Source organism: Elephantulus edwardii, unplaced genomic scaffold (assembly GCF_000299155.1).
Source record: "Elephantulus edwardii isolate Elephantulus edwardi_28Jun2011 unplaced genomic scaffold, EleEdw1.0 scaffold00037, whole genome shotgun sequence".
Lineage (NCBI taxonomy): Eukaryota > Metazoa > Chordata > Mammalia > Macroscelidea > Macroscelididae > Elephantulus > Elephantulus edwardii.
In genome coordinates, this window is record NW_006399787.1 from 8,984,226 (window position 1) to 9,006,322 (window position 22,097).

The following is a 22,097-nucleotide window of genomic DNA, read 5'->3' on the forward strand; positions in this document are numbered from 1 at the left end:
GCGCAGGAGGGGAAGACCCTCTATGAGATGGATTGATTTGGTGACTGGGGTAATCGGGATGGGTGTGTAAGAGGCAGTGCAGTTGGTGCAGGATAGCGCAGGGTTTAGGGCTGTTGTGCATAGGGTCGCTATGAGTCGCAAACGACTCGACGGCACATAACAACAACAATAACAACAACATCTCATAGGATTGCTGAGATCCTATGACTATGATTCTATGACTATATTTTAGGCATGTAATACACTCTCCGTAAATGGTAATTATTGTTCCTGTGATGGATCTGTGCTCAGGAGGTTGTAGGCTCGCGGGGAAGGACACCAAAGTCAGCCAGTGAGGAGGATGGGAGAAGAAGACATGACAGAAGAGGTGGGGCTTCACTGGCCTGTGAAGCATGAGCAGGTTTATCTGGATAAAGGCTGAGATATTCCAGAGATGCAGGAACTCTGAGCAAAACATGGGAGACTGGAACAGCATGCTGGGTCCGGGTCACAGCCAACATTTCTTACCAAGGTGGTTGTTTTGTGCTGTGCAACAACAATGCCTTAGCACTTAGAACTGGGGTTCTGGGATTCCTCTGGAAGCCCCTGTGACATCCTCCAAGGGGATCTTACCTCCTCCATCATCTCCTCCATCCAGGCTGTGCTGTTTGAGACGGTGACTGTTCCCAGAGAGAAGAAATGGAATTTAGAAAAGAGAACTGAAGAGTCAAAGTCATTCTTTCTCCTAGATAAAAATATCTCCAGGCCCGATTTCTTGAGCAATTTGGTCAAATTAAGTTATTAAGTCAAATAGATCCACTATGTACAGCTGTATAAGCCGTGTAACGCACAAATCTGGAATGGAGCACCACACTGACTATGATGCGCATGCCCTGCCCATCAGCGTTCTGCAGTTGCATTTCCCTGTCTTGACATTCCCCTTCTGTTTGATTTAAGCCCTAGGAGATGGTTAGCCCGAGAAAGCTTGAGTTGTTTTGTCTCTCCTATTTCAATAAAGCAAAGCACACTGCTCAGGATTTTCGTATCTGGACATATTTCCAAAAAGTAGTTTGGGAAATCAAGTCCATAAAATGTAATAATTTGCTCCTATTCCCTCTATCAAAATCCCTCTCCACATAACACCCCAAGGCATGGGCATCGATGCCAGAGCCGAGACTGCTAGCTGAGAAATAATGGGCTAAACCCTTGATTCAGGAGGCCCAATCTCAGTTCCAGATTCATACGACATTGACTGTAACAGCAGAGGATCCCATAAGAATACTGGAAACATACTCTTCTATTTCTTCAGCAATCTTCCTTCCAAATCTGAAAAAAGAAAAAAACAAAAACCAATGCTCATGCGAACCCATTAGTCTCATGCATTGGAGGGGGATGCTGGAGGGCAAAACAGTATATCCTCAGGTTTACTTATCTAGATCTCTCTTTAAAGACCAAGCCCCACACCCTGCATGAACCTCAGACCCTGGAATGCCTTCTGACAGTCTTATTTCAAATAACTCTGAATTAAATTGTTGTGTTTAAGCCCAGGTTTTATGAGCGGCTCAAAACTCAAATGAATATAGATGATATGGTGCCTTCCTTTCTGGTGGCCTTGTCTGTAAGGAATTATGCTGACAACCCAAAGGTGGCATCTCTCTGTAAGTCTGAATCCACCAGTAGCTCCAGAGGAAAATGACGGGCAATCTCCTCTTCTGCAATTATAGCCTCCTAAAAACCCACTGGAAGGCCGGCTGTGAGTTGGTTCCGATTCAATGTGTTTTGAGTTTCTGATGATCGAGGTTCAGAGTCCTATTTGGTTCTCTTAGGCATAGTCATGTTCTCAGAAGCAGAAAGGGTTAAACTGGCCGTGTGTGTATGTAACTGGCCATGTAATCCAGGCTGCAGGCTCAGGGCCTGTCGCTCTGTCCCTTCAGCATAAAGGACCAGAAGTACACGCCCCCCATGTTCATCGATAGCAGCCGTTTTCAAGCTTCAGTGTGCATCAGGACTTTAGGGTGTATCAGACACAGGGATAGTTGGACCTGGCAGTGAGAGATTTCGGAATCAGCTGGTTTGAGACAGAGGGCAGGAATATTCATTTTGAGCACATTTCCAGGTAAGTCTAGTAGGTAAAGAGTTGCCATGCTAATCCAAGCAGTTTAAATTCACCAGTTGCTCCATGGGAGTGGTTCTTATGTACCTTCAAACCAGAATCTATCTCTCCACTAGGTTTTTAGAGGCTGTAAATTGCATGGAAGAGTACTCCTCTTTCTCCCATTGGTGGATTAGAACTGCACACCTTTGAGTTTGCAGTGTAACTCCTTAGGATGAGGCCATTAGAACTCCCTGCTCCATGAGGAAAAGATGGGCAGTCTCCTCCTGCATGATTTACAGCCTCTGAAAACCCACTGGGGTCGGTTATGAGTTGCTTCCAGCTTGAGGGCACGTAACAGCAGCAGCATCATGATAATGGTTCTCTTTCATTGCTGTCAGAGTGGAAAGACTCATAGCCGATCCTCCCTGGGTTTTCAAGGCTGTAAACCACATGACAAGGGACTGCCCATGTTTCTCCCGAGGAATCTGTTGAATTCGAACTGCCAGAGAGCCATGGCCTCTGAGTTAGCAGTTCAACTTGCTACGGACCACAGCTCCCTGACGACAGATCTAAAGACGTCTGAATAAGATGGGCAGGTCTGCTAAGGCTGGGTGCTGACTGAGTACATGGTGGTTGCTTTCATAGACTGGAAATTTCCCCAGGAACACATTTTTAAAAGGCATTTTTAAAGTCAGATATACCTATTACTGTGATAAAGAAAAGGAGATGGGGGTGGCAAAGGCACTGTGGCCAGGAGGGAGGACACAGGGGAATGGGCCTCGCAGGTTTGGGCCACAAACTCCACCAGTGAGAGGGGCCTGAAGCCAGCCAGCAATTCCTGCAGAATGTAAGCAGCTTCCCATAAGTGTATAATAATAAATGAAGTCCAAGTTTAGACAGATGGTTTCCCATGTAATTTAGACCATGTTCACAACACTGGTTTGTTTTGTGTTTAGCTTTTTAACTTTTAGAGAGGGAGAAGAGATAGAAAAAGTTTCAAGAACAAAACAAAAACAAGCCGCTGTTGAGTTGTGCAGAGCAAAACTGCTCCACAAGCTTCCATGGCTGTGACCTAAGCAGATCACCAGGCCTTTCTTCCACGGGGGCAAGGGGTGGACATGAACCTCCAACCTTTTCATTACCATCGGTATCATTAACAAGTCTACAGTAATCTACCAAACCGGAGTAACCATTTCTTAAAGAGCAGAGCAAGGACACTAAGAGACTGGGAGGGAGAGGTGGAGGGGCAATGGGACAGGAAGGCCTGTGGAAAGACACCCAAAGCAAACTGCAGCCCAGAGCCCCATCAACATGGTGGCACAGGTGACCCTAGACAAAGGTTTCCAACACCTGCTCTAAAATAAATCAAGGGGATCTTAAATGTCGACCTCCTGGTGGCAGCCAAAGCCACCTTCAGTCTCTGTGGAAAGATGTAATGCTTTCCTAGGTCATGGTCATTCTCTAAGTTAATCATCTTAACTGTGCTCATGCAGTTGACTCTAAACACCACTAACCAATGACTCAGCTAATATGTTTCCATAGGGAGAAGGGCATACTACATAGGAATACTACAGGACAAACAAGGCAAGGGAGACAAGGGCAGCACCTTCATTCTGTACAGCAAGGGAAATACTGGTCTCTGTTCAAAGAGTTTATGAGTGATTAAGTCCCTTTCCTAAGCAATGTGTTCTGGGGAAAGCACTGGTGATTCTCCCGAAGGAAAGAGTCATGATAATACTACCTGTGTCAACACAGCAAGGAAAGACTACATGGTTTTAAAATTAAGAGAGTATGTCAGCGCTGGATTCTCTCCCCATACCTATTCAAGCTGCAGGCTGGGAAAACAGTTCGAGAAGCTGAACTCTATGAAGAAGAATGTGATATCAAGTTCAGAGGAACAAAATAAAATAAAAATATTTCAAAGAAATTATCAGAGAGACACTTATCAATAACCAACATCATACAGATGGCACAACCTTGCTTGCGGAAAGTAAGGAGGACCTGAAGCACTTGTTGCAGAAAATCAAAGAATACCAGTATAAAATAAAATTTTATTTAAAAGAAAAATAAAAGAACGCATCCTTGTAATATAGGCTGCATCTCAATGTCAAGAAAACAAAAATTCTGACAACTGGACCCATAGGCAACATCATGAGAGATGAAGACGAAAAGTGTCAAAAACCTCATCTTACTTGGATCCACAATCAACATCCTCAGTACCAGCAGTCAGGGAATCAGGAAACAGTGCACTAGGAGAGTCTGCAGTTAGGAACCTCTCCAAATTATTGAGGAGTAACAGTATCAGTTTGAGGACTAAGGTGCATCTGATTCAGCCCATGGTCTTTCCAATCACTTGCTATGCATCTGAGAGCTGGACATACAAGGATGACAGAGAAGAAATGATGCCTTTGAGCTGTGGTGTTGGAGAAGAGCACTGAACTACCAAAAGAACAAACAACTATGTCTTGGAGAAAGTGCAATCAGTGCTCCTTGGAGGCAAAGATGGATAAAGCTTTGCCTGACATACTTCGGGCATTTTGCTAGCAGGGGCTATTTCTTGGAGAGGGACATGATGCTCAGACAGGCAAAGGGTCAGTGAAGGAGAGGAAGACCCTCAACTAGGTGGATTGACACGTCACTGCTGCAATGGGCTCTAGTGTGTCAGGAAGTGTGAGGATGGCACAGGATAGGACAGGGTTCAGATCTTTTGTTTACAGGGTTGTTATGTACCTAACAACAACAACAACCCTTAAAGAGAAGGCTGATTAATTGCAAGTGTCCACTCAACCTTCTAAAAGGACATGAGTGCAATGTTCAGATTAATAGCTGGTGTCTCCATTCTGTTCTCTCACTTGAAGGGGCGCCCAGAGGCTCTCCTGAATCCACCCCTAGAAGAAGAGCCCTTGTGAGGACCAAGAGCAAAGTGAAGCCCTCCAGGACAGATGGCAGGGTTGTCAGTCAGTCTGCCAGTCTGTCTGCTGTCTTTGCTGTCTCAGAAGAGGTTTCTAAGGAACCTTCTGCTTGGGAGACAGAGAGGCTGGTGGAGATGTGGGTGGAGCCCTGGAGAACTGACATGGCACATGGTGCCTCTGACTCAGTCACATATGGAAAACTGTCCACTTCTGGGATAGCCAGGCTACAAATGAATTTGGTCTGGACAGTGTTGGTGTTCATTTGTTTGTTATGTTTTGTTCTGCTTTGTTTTAACAGAAAGATGTTGCACACAAATCTAGACTTAAGAATTCTTAAGATATCAACTTGGCAACACAAGACCAGCCTTTTCCCACATGTGTCATGGAGCAGTGGTACCTTCCTGATATGGGGCTGCCCGGCCCTCTAACTCTGGATCCAGCACTAGTCCCAACACTGAAGACATACTGCTCTTTCTCACAAGGCAGAAGCTATGAGGCAAGGAAATGATTCTTTTTTAAAATTAACTTACATACAATAATTCACAGACATTGTGTTTCATTCATGTCCATTGTGTTTTATACAATCTCATTTATTTTGTTTCATACAATCATCCACATACACTGTATTTTATATAATTAATTACAACTGACCTATGCCTATTACCATCTTATCTTTTCAAGTCCCCCATTGCACCTTTCCTATTACTTTACCTCCCTATCTGCCCACTAAATGCTGCCCTAGTGACAATTTCATAAAGACACAGCATGCGGCCATTACTGTAAAAATAGAATGCTAACTAGTAAGATCTGCATCAATGTCCAAGAGAAGAGGGGAGTGAAAAAGAGAAAGGGTAGAAATCACTGGGGAACTATGTCTTGTAGGGTGTCAGTGATGATGAGGATGGCACAGGACAGGACGGGGGGTTCAGGTCTGTTGGTCATCGGGTTGCTACGAGTCATACTTGCCCCAATGGCACCTAAAGATGACAACATCATACTAGGGAAGGTGCGAGTCAGTGAAGGAGAGTAAGACACTCAACGACATGGACTGACAAAGTGATTGTGGCAGTGGGTTCCAGTGTGACTGTAACACAGGGCTCGAGTGTGTCAGAGACGATGGGAACAGCACAGAACAGGGCAGGTTTTGGATTCACTATTTATCAATGGTGTACCAACTGACATGTTTCAGCTAATAGATGCTGCCCTGGATGTGCTCACCAAGTTGTGCCAAGAAATCTGGAGAACAACCAGTTGGCCAACTGACTGGAAGAGATCTATATTTGTTCCCATCCCAAAGAAGGGTGACCCAACAGAGTGTGGAAACTACAGAACAATATCATTAATTTCATATGCAAGCAAGATTCTACTGAAGATTATCCAAAAACAACTGGAACAGCACATCAGCAGAGAGCTGCCAGAAGTCCAGGCTGGGTTTAGAAGGGGTCATGGTACTAGGGATATTGTAGCTAATGTTAGATGGATCTTAGCTGAAAGCAGGGAATACCAGAGGAATGTGTATCTGTGTTTCATTGACTATGCAAAGGCGTTTGACTGTGTGGATCATAACAAACTGTGGCTGACTCTGAGAAGAATGGGAATCCCAGAACACTTGATTGTGCTAATGAGAAACCTATACTTGAACAATGAGGCAGACGTCAAAACAGAGCAAGGAAACACTACATGGTTCAAAATTTGGAAGGGCATACGCCAGGGATGTGTCCTGTCTCCACACCTTTTCAACCTGTATGCAGAACAGATTATCCGGGAGGCTGGGCTCTATGAGGAGAAATGTGGGCTTAAGATTGGTGGAAGATCTGTCAACAATCTGCGATATGCAGATGATAAAACCCTGCTTGCTGAAACTGAGGAGGACCTGAAGCGCTTGCTGCAGAGTGTCAAGGACTGTAGCCTCCAATATGGATTGAGGTTCAATGTCAAGAAGACAAAGATTCTCACCACTGGGCCTATTGGCAGCATCAGGATGGATGGTGAAGAGATTGAGATTGTTCACAGCTTCAGTTTGTTTGGCTCCATGGTCAACACTCTTAGCACCAACAGCCAGGAAATTAGAAGACGTATTGCCATGGGAAAGTCTGCTGTTGGGGACCCCTCCAAAGTACTGAAGCGCAATGGTGTCTCTTTGGAGACCAAGGTGTGTCTGATACAGGCCATGATCTTTGCTATCACTTGTTATGCATCAGAGAGTTGGACAATGACTAAGGAGGATAGAAGGAGAATTGATGCCTTTGAGCTTTGGTGCTGGAGAAGAGTATTGAGGGTACCATGGACTGCTAGAAAAACAAACAGATTCATCTTGGAAAGGGTCAACCAGGCTTCTCTTTGGAGGCAAGGATTCTGAGGCTCCGTCTAACATACTTTGGACACGTTGCAAGGAGGTCCTTGGAGAAGGACATCATGCTTGGTAGGGTGGAGGGACAGCACAGAAGGGGAAGGCCCCCTATTAGGTGGATTGATTCAGTGACTGGGGTAATTGGGATGGCTGTGTCAGAGATGGTGCAATTGGCACAAGACAGAGCAGAGTTTAGGGCTGTTGTACATAGGGTCGCTATGAGTCACAAGCGACTCGATGACACATAGCAACAACAACAAGAACAACAATTTATTGAGTTGCTGTGAGTCATCATCGACTTGACAGCACTTTACAACTACAATAGTATGCTGAGCTCTGGAGTTAGAAAATAAAAATTCAAGTTGCTTTTTTTGAAAAATCTGCTGTCAGAGATCTCTGAAGAGTTCTGAGGAGTAGGGGATGTCAGTTTAGAGACTAAGGTGTATCTGATGTAGGCCATGGTCTTCTCAGTCATTTGCTATGTACCCGAAAGCTGGGTGGTGCTGGAGAAGAGTACTGAACAGACCATGGACTGCCAGGAGAACAAGTCTATCCTGGAGAGTGTGAAACCAAGCTGCTCCTTGGAGGCAAAGACTTTGAAACTATGTCTCACCTGCATATTGTCAAGAGGGACCAATCCTTGGAGAAGGATACCTTGTTTGTAAGGGTGGACAGTCATTACAGGAGAGGACGACCCTGGATGAGATAGACTGACACAGTGACTGTGGCAATAGGGTCAGGTGTGTCGGAGAGGGTGAAGTTGGCTCAGGGTAGGGCAAGGTTCAGAGCTGTTGTTCGTAGCGTTGTGAGTCGCAGCCCCTTGATGGCACATACCAACAAGCGGGAAGCATGTTTTTGAAGGACTGAGAGAGTCTATTTCCTTATAGAAGTATGAATATGCAAAGAGTTGATGTGTCTTAGCAGTAAAATTTAAGGTGTCATTCTAAAGCAAGCCCCTTTCTCAGATGTTCTTTCCCTGGCTAGGTCCCCAAACTGCATCCAGCTAGCACAATGGCACATCCCAGTGCAGTGACACTGCCCAGAACACAGAGCCTAGCACAGTGACAGCCAGACCAGCACTGATGACATGGAGCCCAGAGCAACACTTTCCAACTACAACTCATGACTCACCAGTGAGTGATGAAATCTCTCTCCTGGATCACTACCAGCCACCCAGCTCCCCATTTTATTCTATAAAAGAATAGAAAATACAGTATACATGGTAAAAAGTACTATGTATACTTTCTGATTTTTATTTTATATGCACATATAAAAAGCAGGAGTGGCATTCACTTCCTAAACAACATGTCTCTGGAAACTCTATGAACTTTGATAAATGTCAACAGTTATAGAAAGACTTCAGGCCTTTTGTTCATAGGGTAGCTATGAGTCGTGCAAAGGCAATCACCACCATCACCAGCATGCACATATACTTTGTCATGGTATAAAATTGTATCTTTTTTTATTGTTGGTCACAGCTTAAAAGCAAAACAAATGAGTGCATGGGTTTGCAACAGCCCACCGAAGAAGGTAAACAGGGGTTTGGGGCCGAGGTCCTGCCTAGGGGAGACCGTGGAGTAAGGCTGAATGGTGGGTCCAGGTCGTCTCTCCCGTAGGCCATATTTCTTTCCAAAGTTCTGAGGACCCTGCAGTGTTGAGGTCTGTGGGATCTGGCCCTGATCCCACGGTAGTCTGTGTGCATAGCTGTAGTCAGTACAGCCCAGAGCATGTGGTCCCTCACCGCCCCATGGCCCCTGTGCCTTCCTGCTCAGAAGACCAGAGTTATGCGAGAACTTTAACCACAAGCGACTACAGCATTTGACCACCTTACACTGACAGTGTGTGAGTGACTCAGTTTTCCACTTCCTATCACGAGGCCCCCTAACTCTAGGAATATTAAGGTTCAGCTGCACCATTTCCACGTGAAGGCATTGAGCACTGCTGTTGGAGGCTTTACCCAAATAACATCGCCTTAGTTTGTGGTGAGGCTGAAAGTAGATTAGTATCTCTTGATTTTGTAAAAACACTGCACAAGCCTTTCCAAGAGTAGATACCAGATGATTTCCCAGTGCCCCTGGGTGCTCACACAGCTGTCTGGATCTACTGGGCAGACTTTCTATAAGGACAGCAATAGAGAGTACAGAGAAGAAACTAAAGCTCGAGGGATCATTAAAATCAGTGGTGCATAACAGAATCAAACACAGGAAGCCTCTTCAGTGTACACTGCCTGGGCCTCATCCCAAAGCCCCTCAGGTAGTGATTTCTAGGAAGGGGACTCAATCATGTATCTAATCACTGTCCTAAACCTTCAAATATTAGGCTGAACACTTCAGCTGCTAAGCAGCAACACTGAAGTCCATTTGCCTTATCCTTCTGGGACACCATCTTCTAATCAAAGTGTTAACATACACAACTTGACCTGAAAGCACAGAGGAGCAGAGGAAGAAAAAGCAAGGGGCCCCAAGGCCCATAAGCCTCCATTGCCAAGTGACCATGAACTAGAAATCCTCAAACTGAGACAAGAGCCCACAGTGCTAGTGAAAAACAAGCAGGTGAGGGACAGCTTTCACGTCTCTTGCTCTCCACCCTGGCAGGTCCAGAAGTAATTCAGATCCGATTAGAGATGCTTGTTCAATATTCAAAGTGTAAAACACAGAGGTTGCTGAACCAGCACTTTGAAAAGTTAATTAAATGCCAGGTTTCTTTTTAAGAGCTACTCCATCACTTGCTGATTGCTTTGGCCATTCTGCAGAATAAAGCTTTAACTCTGGACAAAGAGAGTAAATATCCTCCCTCACCTCCCACCTTCTTGAGACAGGGTGACAGGATAAGGGCACCCTGGTCTCCTCCCCACCAACAAGTGATGCACTTGACCTGGCAGGACCTTGGCCACAGGGGACATTACGGTCATCTCTGTTTAGCTCTTCCTAAATTGTTAAGAACACTCAGCCATGAAGCTGCTTGCTTTAGACATCAAGTTCTCCGTAGAGGAATTCCAGGTTAGGGGACTTGGGGTTTGTCTCATTCAGGTTATCAACAGCTGGAGCTCAGCCTCTCAGAGCAACACTAAGCGATGCCCTCCTGATTTCCACTGCAGCTTTTCGATGCCCCTTGACTGGTCTCGCTCTTCCTGTATTGTGTGTGTCCATCACCGATTCTCAAGAGGAAAGCCCTTCCCAGGCCCTAGACTTCCAATCCTTCATGCTATCCCCACTCTCACAAAGCTGTCATCTTGAGGATAATGATAATGGTTAACATTTATTAAGCCTATTGATTATCAAGCACTGTATGGTCTTACTTAACTGTGGTTATGTTAGAATTCTGTATTATTCATTTATGGGACTACTCTATAATTCTTTATGATTGTAACAATCATATGGAAAAGATGTTTGAGAGGCTGGACTTGATGAAGAAGAATGTGGCATCAGGAATAGATAAAGATACATAATATACAAGTTGTGTTATGCAAATAATACAACCCTGCTTGCTGAAACTCAGGGACCATAGCTTTCAATATGGATTGCATCTCAACATCGAGAAAACAAAAATTGCCACCAGTGGGCCAAGAGGCCCAGGAAAGATAGAGACAATATTAAAGTTGCTATTAATTTCCTTTTTCTCAGATCCACAATCAATACCCTTGATTGTGGATCAAGGTACCAGCAGTCAGGAAATCAAAAGACAAATTGTTTTGGGTATATGTGCTGTCAAGGACCTCTCCAGAGTGCTAAAGAGCAATGACGTCACTCTAAAGACTAAGGTGCAGCTGATCTAATCCATGATTTTCTCAACTGTTTGCTATAGATCTGAAAGTGGGACAATGACTACGGATGACAGAAGAACAATCAATGCCTCTGAGTTGTGGTGATAGAGAAGAATAGTAAACATACCATGGACTGACAAGAGAACAAACAGATCTGTCCTGGAGAGGGTGAAACCAAGTTGCTCCTTGAAGGCAAGCATTTTGAAACTCTATCTCAGATATTTGGGGTATGCTGTCGGGGATTAACTAGTCCTTGGAGAAGAACACCATGCTTGAAAAGGCAAAATTTCAGCGCAAAAGAGGAAGGCGCTGATTGAGATGGACTGACAAAGTGATTGTGGCAATGGGGTTAGTGTGTCGGAGTCAGTAAGGTTGGCTCAGGATAGGGCAAGGTTCAGAGCTATTGTTCATAGGCTTGCTATGGGTCATAGTTGACACACAGTAACAATATAGTCTCTATACTTTTATATATGCATATATACCTATACATATACACACACACACACACACACACATATAAAATTGTATTTTCATATAAATTTATATTTATACATAAAATTATTGTTGTTGTCTATTATTAAGTAGAAACTGGCTCCTCTCTGACCCTCCAGCAAGTTTTTAGAGGCAGTACATTACACCCATCTTTCTCCCAGGGTGCCGCTGGTGGATCTGAACCGCATACCATTGGGTTGGCAGCACAACTCCCTACCACTAAGCCACCAGAGCTCTTATACCTAATTCTGTAACAAAATTATATATTTTCTAACAAAATATTATCTTTTTTTTAGTATATTTAATTTGTCCCACTTTAAAGATAAGGAAGTTGGAACTAAGAAAGATAAAGTAACTTTCTAGGATTATTCCACTAGTAACTGGTGGTGCCAGAATAGAAACCGCTCGCTGGCTCCAAAGACTAGCTCGTAAGCACTCTACTACACCGACACTGGCAGTTCTGCAAAGTACAAGATGCTTTCTACAGAAACACAGACATCAAACACAGTAGATATTTTTTGCGACAAGGACATATTTTGAACTCAAATAGTGTCATAGTTTTATCAGGCTCAACAATTTAATATTTAACGTTGTTTAATTGTTCTGTGTGCTGATGACATACTTTTCACTTAAAACATGACAGCTTGTGTTTGGGCCAAGAGGAAATCCCGTCTGGCTAGTCACCTCTCCCTCCAAGGCCATCCCAGCCTTAAGACATTCAGTGATGTACTCGGGCAGCTGACGAGAAGCTTGATCCCATGACATGTCCCATGTCAGCAGCCACACAGACCGGAGCTGAATCCTTAAATCCTCCTTCACTTCCATTCTGGAGCTTAATGGTAAAGTGTCATAATGCACTTTAACACTTTACTGTAAAGCTCTCTCCTTACCCATCTTCCCTTTACCCATCTGCGCTCTATCAGGGGGTCGGAGGTGGCCCTATGAGCAAGTCGCTCTTGTTGGTGTGTTGCCATCGAGTTGGAGCCGACTCAGAGCTGACCCTCCGCAGGGTTTTCAGAGCCTGTCAATCACATGGGAGGAGACTGCCCATCTGAACTGCCTGTCTTTGGACTGGCAGCACTAGGCCCTACCCACTAAGAAACCAGAGTTCCCACAATGATCAACAGTTCATGAAAAAACAATAGTGTGCATGGGGCCAGCAAGCTGGTTATTTCCCCAACCTCAGGGAACGTGCAGGCTTTGTGGGGAGAGGTTATAAAGCACCCTAGATTTTCCCCATCATCAGACCTAGGGCCTCAACTGCTGCTTGCGCCGGGTACGTGCTGAAGGGTGAAAGGCAGCCCTGATGTAGACATCATCTCAGTTCAAATGTTTCTCTTCAGTTTAATGGAATACTGCGGAGATCTAAATGGAGATAAAGTACCATGGCTCAGAGAACAGCCAGGATGCTATCTTTATGCAGCATGACAATGTTCGGTGGTTAATTAAACGCTGTTAACCTACTTTAGCAGGGGACATAACTGGGATAAATGGGGGGAAGTGTCCTTGAAGTCTCTTAATAGCCACAGTGAATATTGGGCCCTAGACTCACCTCCCTGCTACAAGGCAGGACAGACTTATGACAGGGCAGGGGGCCGGGCACCTCGAGGCTGAGGCCCCTCTGCTAGGCCAGCCCCTGTGCACCCTGACCTCAGCCTGGGGAGAAATGGAAGAATTTGGGTAAGTGGTTATTAGGCAAAATTGTTGCAAGATGAAAAGAAAAAAAAAAGCTGCAAGCTCGGCCAGGAGCTCACCCTTCACAAGGAAAATCTCTGCAGCTGGTGGCCAAGTTCACGAAGAGGTCCTGAGACAGGACAAGCAGGAATGACAGACAGAGCACAATGGTGCTGAAACAGCCTTCCATTCTAGCGTCTCCACTGGAAGAGGAGGAGTCAAATGCTGTCATATTGTGAAGTTTCCTCTTAAAATGTAAAAATTGCCTAACACTAGTAATGATGTCAGTTTGAGGACTAAGGTATGTCTGATTAAGGCTATGGTCTTTCCGATTACTTGATATGCATCTGAAAACTAGACAATGAATAAGTATGACAGAAAAAGAATTGATGCCTTTGGCCTCTGGTGTTGGAGAAGAGCACTGAACATCTCATGGACACCCAAGAAAATAAACAGATATATCTGGGAGAGGGTGCAGTTGGAGTGCTCTTTGGAGGCAAGAGTGATGAGACTTCGCCTCACATACTTTGGGCACATTGCCAGGAGAAACTATTCCGTGGAGAGGACAATAATGCTGGGAAGGGTGGAAGGTCAGCGAAGGAGAGGAAGACCTTCAAGTAGGTGGATTGACACAGTGACTGCTGCAATGGGCTCTTGTGTGTCAGGAAGTGTGAGGATGGCGCAGGATAGAGCAGGGTTCAGACCTTTTGTTCATCAGGTTGCTATGAGTCATACTCGATTTGATGGCACCTAACAACAACAATTATGCAATTTTCCTCCAAGCTCCACTGAGGTAAACTTCACCAAAGCATGGCGAGACCAGGTGATCTGTCTCACACCACATAACTGCTTCTGTGTTGTCCTGTTACGTGCTGTCAAGTCAGAACCAACTCATAGATGACACTCCAGCAGGTGTTTGGGGGCTGTAAATCACATGGGAAGAGACTGTCCGCCTTTCTCCTGTGGAGAAGCTGGTGGACTGAACCACCTGCCTTTGGGATGGCAGGGCAACTTCTTACCCAACAAATCCAAAACCACGGCTCTAGTTTAGAAACTGCTGCGAGCGAGCCTTCACAGTGACTGCCTACGTCTGAGGAAAGGGGAAAGAAGCCTGTCATTGTCACCTAAGCTACACTGCTTCAGGTCGCAGGCTGAGTACCTGTGGTCCCTCAGCCCTCAGGTGGCCCGACACCTGCGATACGGACAGGAGCCAAATATTTCTTATGGATTGAATTTTTCCAGGGCCAAGAAATTTTTCTTCATTTGATTCTCTCCTGAAAGCATAAGTCCTGCGCTCTCTCCCCTCGGTTCCTAGTTTGGGCCATTGACATGTTCTGCGTTGCATTAGGTGTCATATTTTCTCTCTATTGTTAAAGACAGAGAAGTGTTTCTCAGCACCCACATTTTGGAAGTCTTGGGTTTTAGGGTAATCAGGTTAGATTTAGTTCAGACCAACACAGTTCATCAATAAGTGTTTAGTAGAAAGATGTTCTTTCTGTAGGCTACTTAAGCCCTATATACTTGAAAGGAGAGCATTATGAGACAATTCCTGGGTGAAGCTTGCCCCCTGCTGGTCAAATTAAAAATAACATCTTTGTTTCATTCAAATTAAAGAGGTTTTTATGAAATTAAAGAGGTTTTTATGATTAGCAAGGTGGAAAAATAGTGAAAATACAGAAAATATTTTTATTACTTAAAAAGTTAAGGGAATTTATAAAGTGTATGTATGTTCATGCCATCACTAAATATAATAAAAGAACTTAAAACTCTAAGTCTTAGTTATCACTAACACTTCTTTAGCAAACTAATTATGTGAAGAGCTCTAGTGAGTACAGAGTTGCCCTGCCAACCAAAAGGTTGGTGGCTCGAATCTACCAGCTGCTCCACAGGAGAAAAATGGGCAATCTCCTCCATGCAATTTACTGCCTCTGAAAATTCAGTGGGTGGTCAGTTCTGACTTCAAGGCAATGAGCTGACTGAACGACTGAGTGTGTGAAAAAATCATGTGAGGAGCACATAATATATTAAAAATCAGTGATTTCTCCCCCTTCAGGATTTCATAATCTGGTGAGAGAGAAGAATGTTACAGAAATAACATCAAGACCACCATATATTCAAATACCTGTGCCTGAAAGACTCCTCCCCCAGAACAAATCTTCTTTTCTAGGAAATGCAGACCTAAGTAAAGTTATGGGTAACTGATCCTAGCAACCAAGGTGACACACTCCAAAGGCGACAGGACAGGTGAGGTGGTCCAAGCACAAGTCAGGAGGGCATCACAGAGGGGACTTTGGGGAGGGGTGGGGGAGACGAGCCAAAGGGAAGAGAAGCAGCCTTGAAACAGGCAGAAAAGATGCTGGATGGCCCTTCCAGCTGGAGGACACAACTCGAGTGAAAGGCAGAGACGGGAAAGGGCCAGGTGTGCAGAGCACAGGAGGGGACTTCAAGTGTCTGCCAAGGTGGTGGAGGCTGAGAACAGGTAAGTAGGCCCAAGCATGGCATCACGCACTGATAACCAACTACCAACACGCTCGCTCTCATTTGCATTCCTTCAAGTTTCTCAAGCCCCCAACTGAAGGAGAGGTTTCAGGGAGTAAGGAGAGTTGCTGTGTGGTGTTTAAGCACTCAACTGTTAACACAGAGGTCAGTTCTCACCCACTCACTGGTTTGTGGTAGAACAAGGTCATTTTCTCCCTTAAAGAGTTGCCTGCAGTCTTGGCAATGCTGTCTGTGGGCTGTTCTACTCAGTTCTACACGGTCCCAAAGAGTCAGAATCGACTTATTGGCAATGAGTTTGGTTTAGTTTATGGTCAATGAATATGCAACTTCGCTTGTACTCTGTAGTATAAATAAGTACAAAGAGGTTACTGGACATTATTTTTCCTGCTGGGGAAATGATGTGGAGGAGGAAAAAGAGCCTGGAAGAATTGCTATAGGCCAGCATCTCCCAAACTCATGTCACTCCCAGGTGCCAGCTTCCCAACTTTTCCTTTTGTGGTGTATGTATTCTCTGTTGAGATTTGTTTTCTTTAAAATTTACTCCTTATCTTTACTTTGATAAATTAATATAATTTTAAACCTTTAACGGAGTTATAAAAAATATATAGTGTCAAACCTCAAATTTTTATTATAGCCAGACATTGCTATTTAAAAAGGGGCATCAGTGACATTGGGGTGGGGGTAGGACTGAGAAAAACTGGTTAAATTATGTTTACAGCATTGAAGCCGATGAGGGAGAGAGAATAGTTTAAAATTAATATATTTTAGGGCATTATGATTATCATAAGAGTCCGGAATGAGGGTTGCAGAATAGAGTATACTTGGGGTGGGGGTGGGGATGTGCAGGGTGGGGGAAGGAAAAAAAAAGGGGGCATCAGGAAGGTTAGAAGGTGTACCCCGCTACCTTCTCAAAGATGTGTTCAGAAACTTAACACTCACTGGGGGGGGAAAAGGAGTAATTTTGTTGGTAACTTGCAGTCTATTTTAGGGGAACATGACTGTAAGAAAGAGTGTATCAGGATGCAGTAAATTAAGCAAGTGAAAATTATCTCCAAGCCAGGGAAAACGCGGTCTGCATTTCTGGAAACCCTTTCTTCCCCCCATTCTGAATCACTGAGTGGACTGGGTCTTAACTTCTGGAGAGAATGTTCTGCCAGGAAATGAAGGGATCTGTAACAGGTTCCTTCCAGTCGCTTTTCCGTTGCGCTCTGTGCTTCTCTGTGGCCTCTTGCCTTTCCCTTAGAACTCATAAACAGAACTCAGCCTTGCTCAAGCTGTGGCTGTGCGGAGAGGGGTCCCTGTCCTGAAAGAGACCACTTGCAAGCCTGAGCCTCTTAGAAGGCACAGGATCTATCCTGGTGACTCCTAGGCAAATAAGAAGCAAGGAGACAATACAGCCTCTTGTACAATGCAGGCTGGGAAATGAAGAGAAACCAGCACAGCCCCAGCAACTGGTCTGGGTGGGGCTGGGGGAAAGTCACAGGGCCAGAAAGCCAAATCACCGACAAACCCATTAAACTAGAAAACATTCAGGCGACGCAAGGGCTCTATTTCTTGTGCATATTTATACCTACGTATGCTGCGCTTCCTCCTCTATGCTAAAATTGCTTTCGGTTACTTTTCAACAAAGGACTAAAAAGAAAAGGAAAGAAGTAGGTGTGATGTTCACAGATGCATTTTATTTTTGAGAGGTTGACTCCATCAAAGAGAGAACAAGGAGCTGGTTTATGTTGGGAGAATTTTAACCAATGGCTGGCATCTCTAATCACTCCCTCCTGGCTTTCAGCGGCTCACACTGCAAAGCAGCAAGTCCCCCTCAGCAGAGACCGGCTGGCTCAGGGGACACAACTTTTTTCCTTGAAAATTTTTTTGTTCAATAAGATTGCCTCATATGATCAACATCTCATTTCTGTGAGGGTCCCGGAGGATGGCAGTAAAGACAATTTTATTCTAACAGACTCGCAATTGCACAAATAGTATAAGTGCGTGACCTTTTCATGAACTTGAGATGAATGCACGCAGTTCTCAAGGTTTGGGAATGGGCTTGGCTGTAGAATGAAAGGCACATTCTATTACACTAATTAGCTGCATGACCTTGGGCAGTGGGGCAAGGTGATACTTAAGGGCCTTTCTAACTAGAAGACTCTACAACTCAGTCACTTAACCTCTCCAGGCCTCCTCACCCACTGCCCCCATCTCTACACTAAAGGAGGCAGGCTTGATGGCTCTGTGGGTCCTTTCTCAGCTCTGTGACTGCTCACTCTCCTCACTGCTTCCAGACCTGGTCCCCACACCCACCTACTATTGCCTGACTGTTCGAGTTAGGAAGGAACACATTCTATGGAAAAACCATTCCAGTAACATAACCACCAGTTCATAACTGACCTGTCTAGCTGAATAAAACTCCTGGTAATCCCGTGTGTTTCACAGCAGACCTGCACTCCAATCAACTCCAATCAACTTTCAACAGCTGGGATCTTTTGGAACCAGATCAACAATCCTTTCTTCTGCGGTGTCTCTAAGAGGATTTGAACTGACACATTTTGGTTTGTTGCTGAGCGTTAAACCATCTGTACTACCCAGGGGCTCCCTTTCTATCAAAACTAGTGAATAGTAGGTAGTAGAATGTCTCAGAAGAGAAAGTGGTGATTTGATAATGTTAGAAGAGTACAACCGTCAGGTACAAATGAGTAACACTACTAACATCTACTAAGGGAAAAGATATCAAACTGGGGTGTCAGAGGAGGCGAGCAGACCTTCTCCATGCCTGGGCCCCAAGCAGAATGAGAGCACCCACTAAAAAGAATGAAGATGAGACAGCTCTTAAGAAGTGGACTCTCTGAGGGGAGGAATGGTTTTGTTTTTACACTTGCAAATGTCCCCAAAATACCACCACCTCAAAAACACATCCCAAAGATGTATGCTAATGTCCTATGTCCCACAAGTCCTACTCTTGCCAACGTGCCAGCAACTCCCTATTCCCTAAATAATGGAAGGGTGCACCTGGAGTTGGGGTCCTTCTTGTTGCTGGGTACACAGAGTTGGAACCGACCCATTGCTCACCCTCTGACAGATTTTCAGAGGCCGTTAATCGCATGGGAAGAGATTGTCCATCCTTCTCCCATGGAGCAGCTGGTGGCTTCCAACAGTGTGCCGTTGGGATAGCAGCGCAGCTTCTTGCCTCTGGGCCCCCAGAGTTCCCTGAGGTCCTTGCAGTGGGTCCTTTCTCTCTTGCTGGCCTAGCTCCACCTGCCCCCATGCATATCCCCGGTCTGCGCATTCTCAGCACACTGTCGTATCTTCATCCCTCCAAACATGCTTTTTGAGTAACAGAGAACCTCTTGAGACTACTGCAGTTTAACGCTGATGACACAGAGCTCAAGAGTGTTGACAATGACACAAGGCTCCTCGGGGCATTTTCTCCTCACTGGCAGCTCAGGGCCCTCTGCATTCTGCAGCACTGTCCCTCTGCCTCTTTCCTTAAAATGTCCTTTGGTGAACAGAAATCTCATTATTCTCCAACGTTCCCAAGCCAACATTAATATACTTGGGTCTTCCTGGGATCACAATATCCTAGAAGCAAGGGCCCTATGAGATCATGCAGTCCAAACCCATCATTTTACAAGTGAGGACACCTCAACCCAAAGAAGTCATGTGACTGGTCCCAAGGTCACACGACCAGTAATACTGTTCTGACTCCTGGATGGGAAAGAGTTATCCTAACAAAGGAAAGGAGCTCGGAAAAAAATCCATGAGAGATGAGGTGCTTGCCAGTATTTATTTAATGTGCACTTTGGGATCCTCCCTCTGGGCTGAGAGTTTCTTAGAGACTCTGCCCTTACCTAGCAAGGGAATCACAGGGCTCCAACCAGAGGCAGGGCTGCAAGTACACCAGCAACCAGTACACTTCCCCTCGGCTGGCTGCTGGGAGTGGATCCAGTTCTAGGAGGGCACTGCAGGGTTAGGAGGAATGATTATTCCAATAACTAACTGAACTTAATGACTAGCCTAATTAAGCCTTTTAATGGCAGAGCTGGCGTGGCCTTGGCTTGTGCCCCCAAGAGCGGCTGCCGAATCCTCTGCACTCACGATCCTGCAGGTCAGGCAAGGGCAGGAGCACAGCTCTGCAGGCAAGTAGACCACAGGGCTTCAGAGGGCATAGGTGACCTGTCACTCCTGCCTGGTCCCCAGGCAGAGGTTAGAGCCCTTGGGGAGTATCTGCAGAGAGTGCCTGGAAGCAAAGTGAATGGGCAAAGGCACCACACCCAGGTGCCAAAGGACATAAAAACAGAAGGCAACAAGGTACAGAGAAAAGTGCATGAGCCCCATAGTCAGGCTGGCCTGGGCTCCACATCTGGGCTGCCTACTTACGAGCTATGGGACTTAGAGCAAATGATTTCATCTTTCTGTTTACAGAAAGTTTGCTGGTCCGTAAGTGGGAGTACCTCATCCATTTGTTTTGAGGATAAAGTAAGACAACTATGCACAGCACAGTGACCAGGACAAAAGTCACAAGAATCAGTGTACACCTGTGTGTGTGTTTGTGAAGAGAGAGAGTGAGCAAGGAGGTGAGAGAGAAGGGTAAGACTATATAGACCTTGTCTTCAAAGAGCTGCCAACAAAATATGCTGGGATACTGACAAGTAAGAACTGACTATTAACTTGACCTTAGAAAGAAGGAGAGTGTGAAAGCTGGGCTGGGCAATGAGTAAAGAATATCAAAGACTGGATGCCTCTGAATCGAGGTAGCGGCGATAAGTACTGAATATGCCATGGACTGTCAAAAGAAAACACATCTGTCTTGAAGAGGGTGCAGCCAGATTGCTCCTTACAAGCAAAGATGGTGAGACTCAGCCTCACGTATTTTGCGCATACTGTCAGGAGGGGCCAGTCCTTGGAAAAGGATACGATGATTGGAAAAGTGGAGGGTTATCAAAGGTGACGAAGACCCTCCACACGATGGACTTACCCAGTGACTGCAACAGTGGGCACAGAAGGTGAGGAGGACGCAGAACTGGGCAAAGTTTGGATCCATTGTACACAGGGTGGCTCTGGGTCAGAATTAACTCAAGGACACCCCACAAGTAGACGAGATGCCCATCCCTCCGCTTGTTGTACTGTGGTAGCTTGCATGTTGCTAGGATGCCGGAAGCTATTCCACTGGTATTTCAAATAACAGCAGGGTCACTGGTGGTGGAGAGATTTCAACAAAGCTTCTAGACTGAGACACAGGAGGAAAACAGGCCTGGCAATCTACTTCCAGAAACTGGCCAATGAAAACCCCATGGATCACAGCAGAACACTGCCCAGCTCCTTTCGGACATGCCATCAGGAGGGATCAATCACTAGAGGAGGACATCATATGTGGTTAAGCTGAGGGCCAGCAAAGGCCTGGGAGACACTAGGTGACAGAGACTGACAAAGCAGCCGTGACGGCAGACACAAGTATGAGAGGACGATGCAGCCCTGGGCGGCGTTTTGTTCATTGTACACAAGGTCACTGTTATCTGAGGCTGTCACAACGGCAGCTAACAACAAGTGCAGAGGGCACAGGAAGCTATTGAGCCAGTTACTTGTTCCAGGACAGGCAGGAGAAGAAGCAACAGAAAGGTAAAACTCTGGAGAAGCAGCAGAACATTCGGGACCTTAGTAGACAAAGAAAGTGTCCCAGGAATCCCAACTGGGCTGTCCGTGGCTAGACCCCTCCCCACGGCCCTTCCTTCTCCCTCACCCCCCACACACCTGTATTCTGTGCAGCAGGGAGACTGTGAGGAAAAGGGGAGGGGTGATGAAGACAGCTCACCAGGACACATAAGGTCCAATAGATCACCTCTTTTATCTCAAACTCCAATATAAGGAGCTCTGGTGGCTTACTGGTTTGTGCTGCAAACCCAAAGGAGAGCATTTCGAATGCACTAGTTAATCAAAAAAAGTTACTCTGTAAAACATGTGGGCTTCCCGAAAGTGGGTTCTGCAGCAGGGTTCTAAAAGGTCGACTTGGGGTCAGAGAATTAAATAGCTAATATCTTCAAAAGTACAATCTACTTTGCACATCCAAAAACCTTTTCAAATAAGGTAAAAAGGGAAGCCACAGACAGGGAAAAAATATTTGGCCTGATAAGGGACTTATACCGAGAATTTATAGAATAGTCGAGTGCCACAACAAGATAAAGGTAAACAACCCAATTGAAAAAGGGACTTATATCCAGAATTTATGAAATACTTGAGCACCACCACAAGATAAAGGTAAATAATCCAATAGAAAAATGGGCACAGGATATGAACAGGCACTTCACCGAAGACGACATTCAGATGGCTAACAAACACATGAAG

The 22,097-nt window shown here is 45.3% G+C and overlaps 1 protein-coding gene across 1 annotated transcript in view; it reads right to left on the reverse strand.

Moving 5' to 3' along the window:
- IFT43 (intraflagellar transport 43 homolog (Chlamydomonas)) overlaps window positions 1–22,097 on the reverse strand; it is a 170,441-nt gene that overhangs the window by 37,315 nt on the left and 111,029 nt on the right. The window contains exons 4-5 of the mRNA XM_006884776.1: window positions 1,273–1,305; window positions 613–659 (exon numbers count right to left, since the gene is read on the reverse strand). Of these exons, the coding sequence (XP_006884838.1) occupies window positions 613–659; window positions 1,273–1,305 (80 nt within the window). The remainder of the gene's footprint in view (window positions 1–612; window positions 660–1,272; window positions 1,306–22,097) is intronic.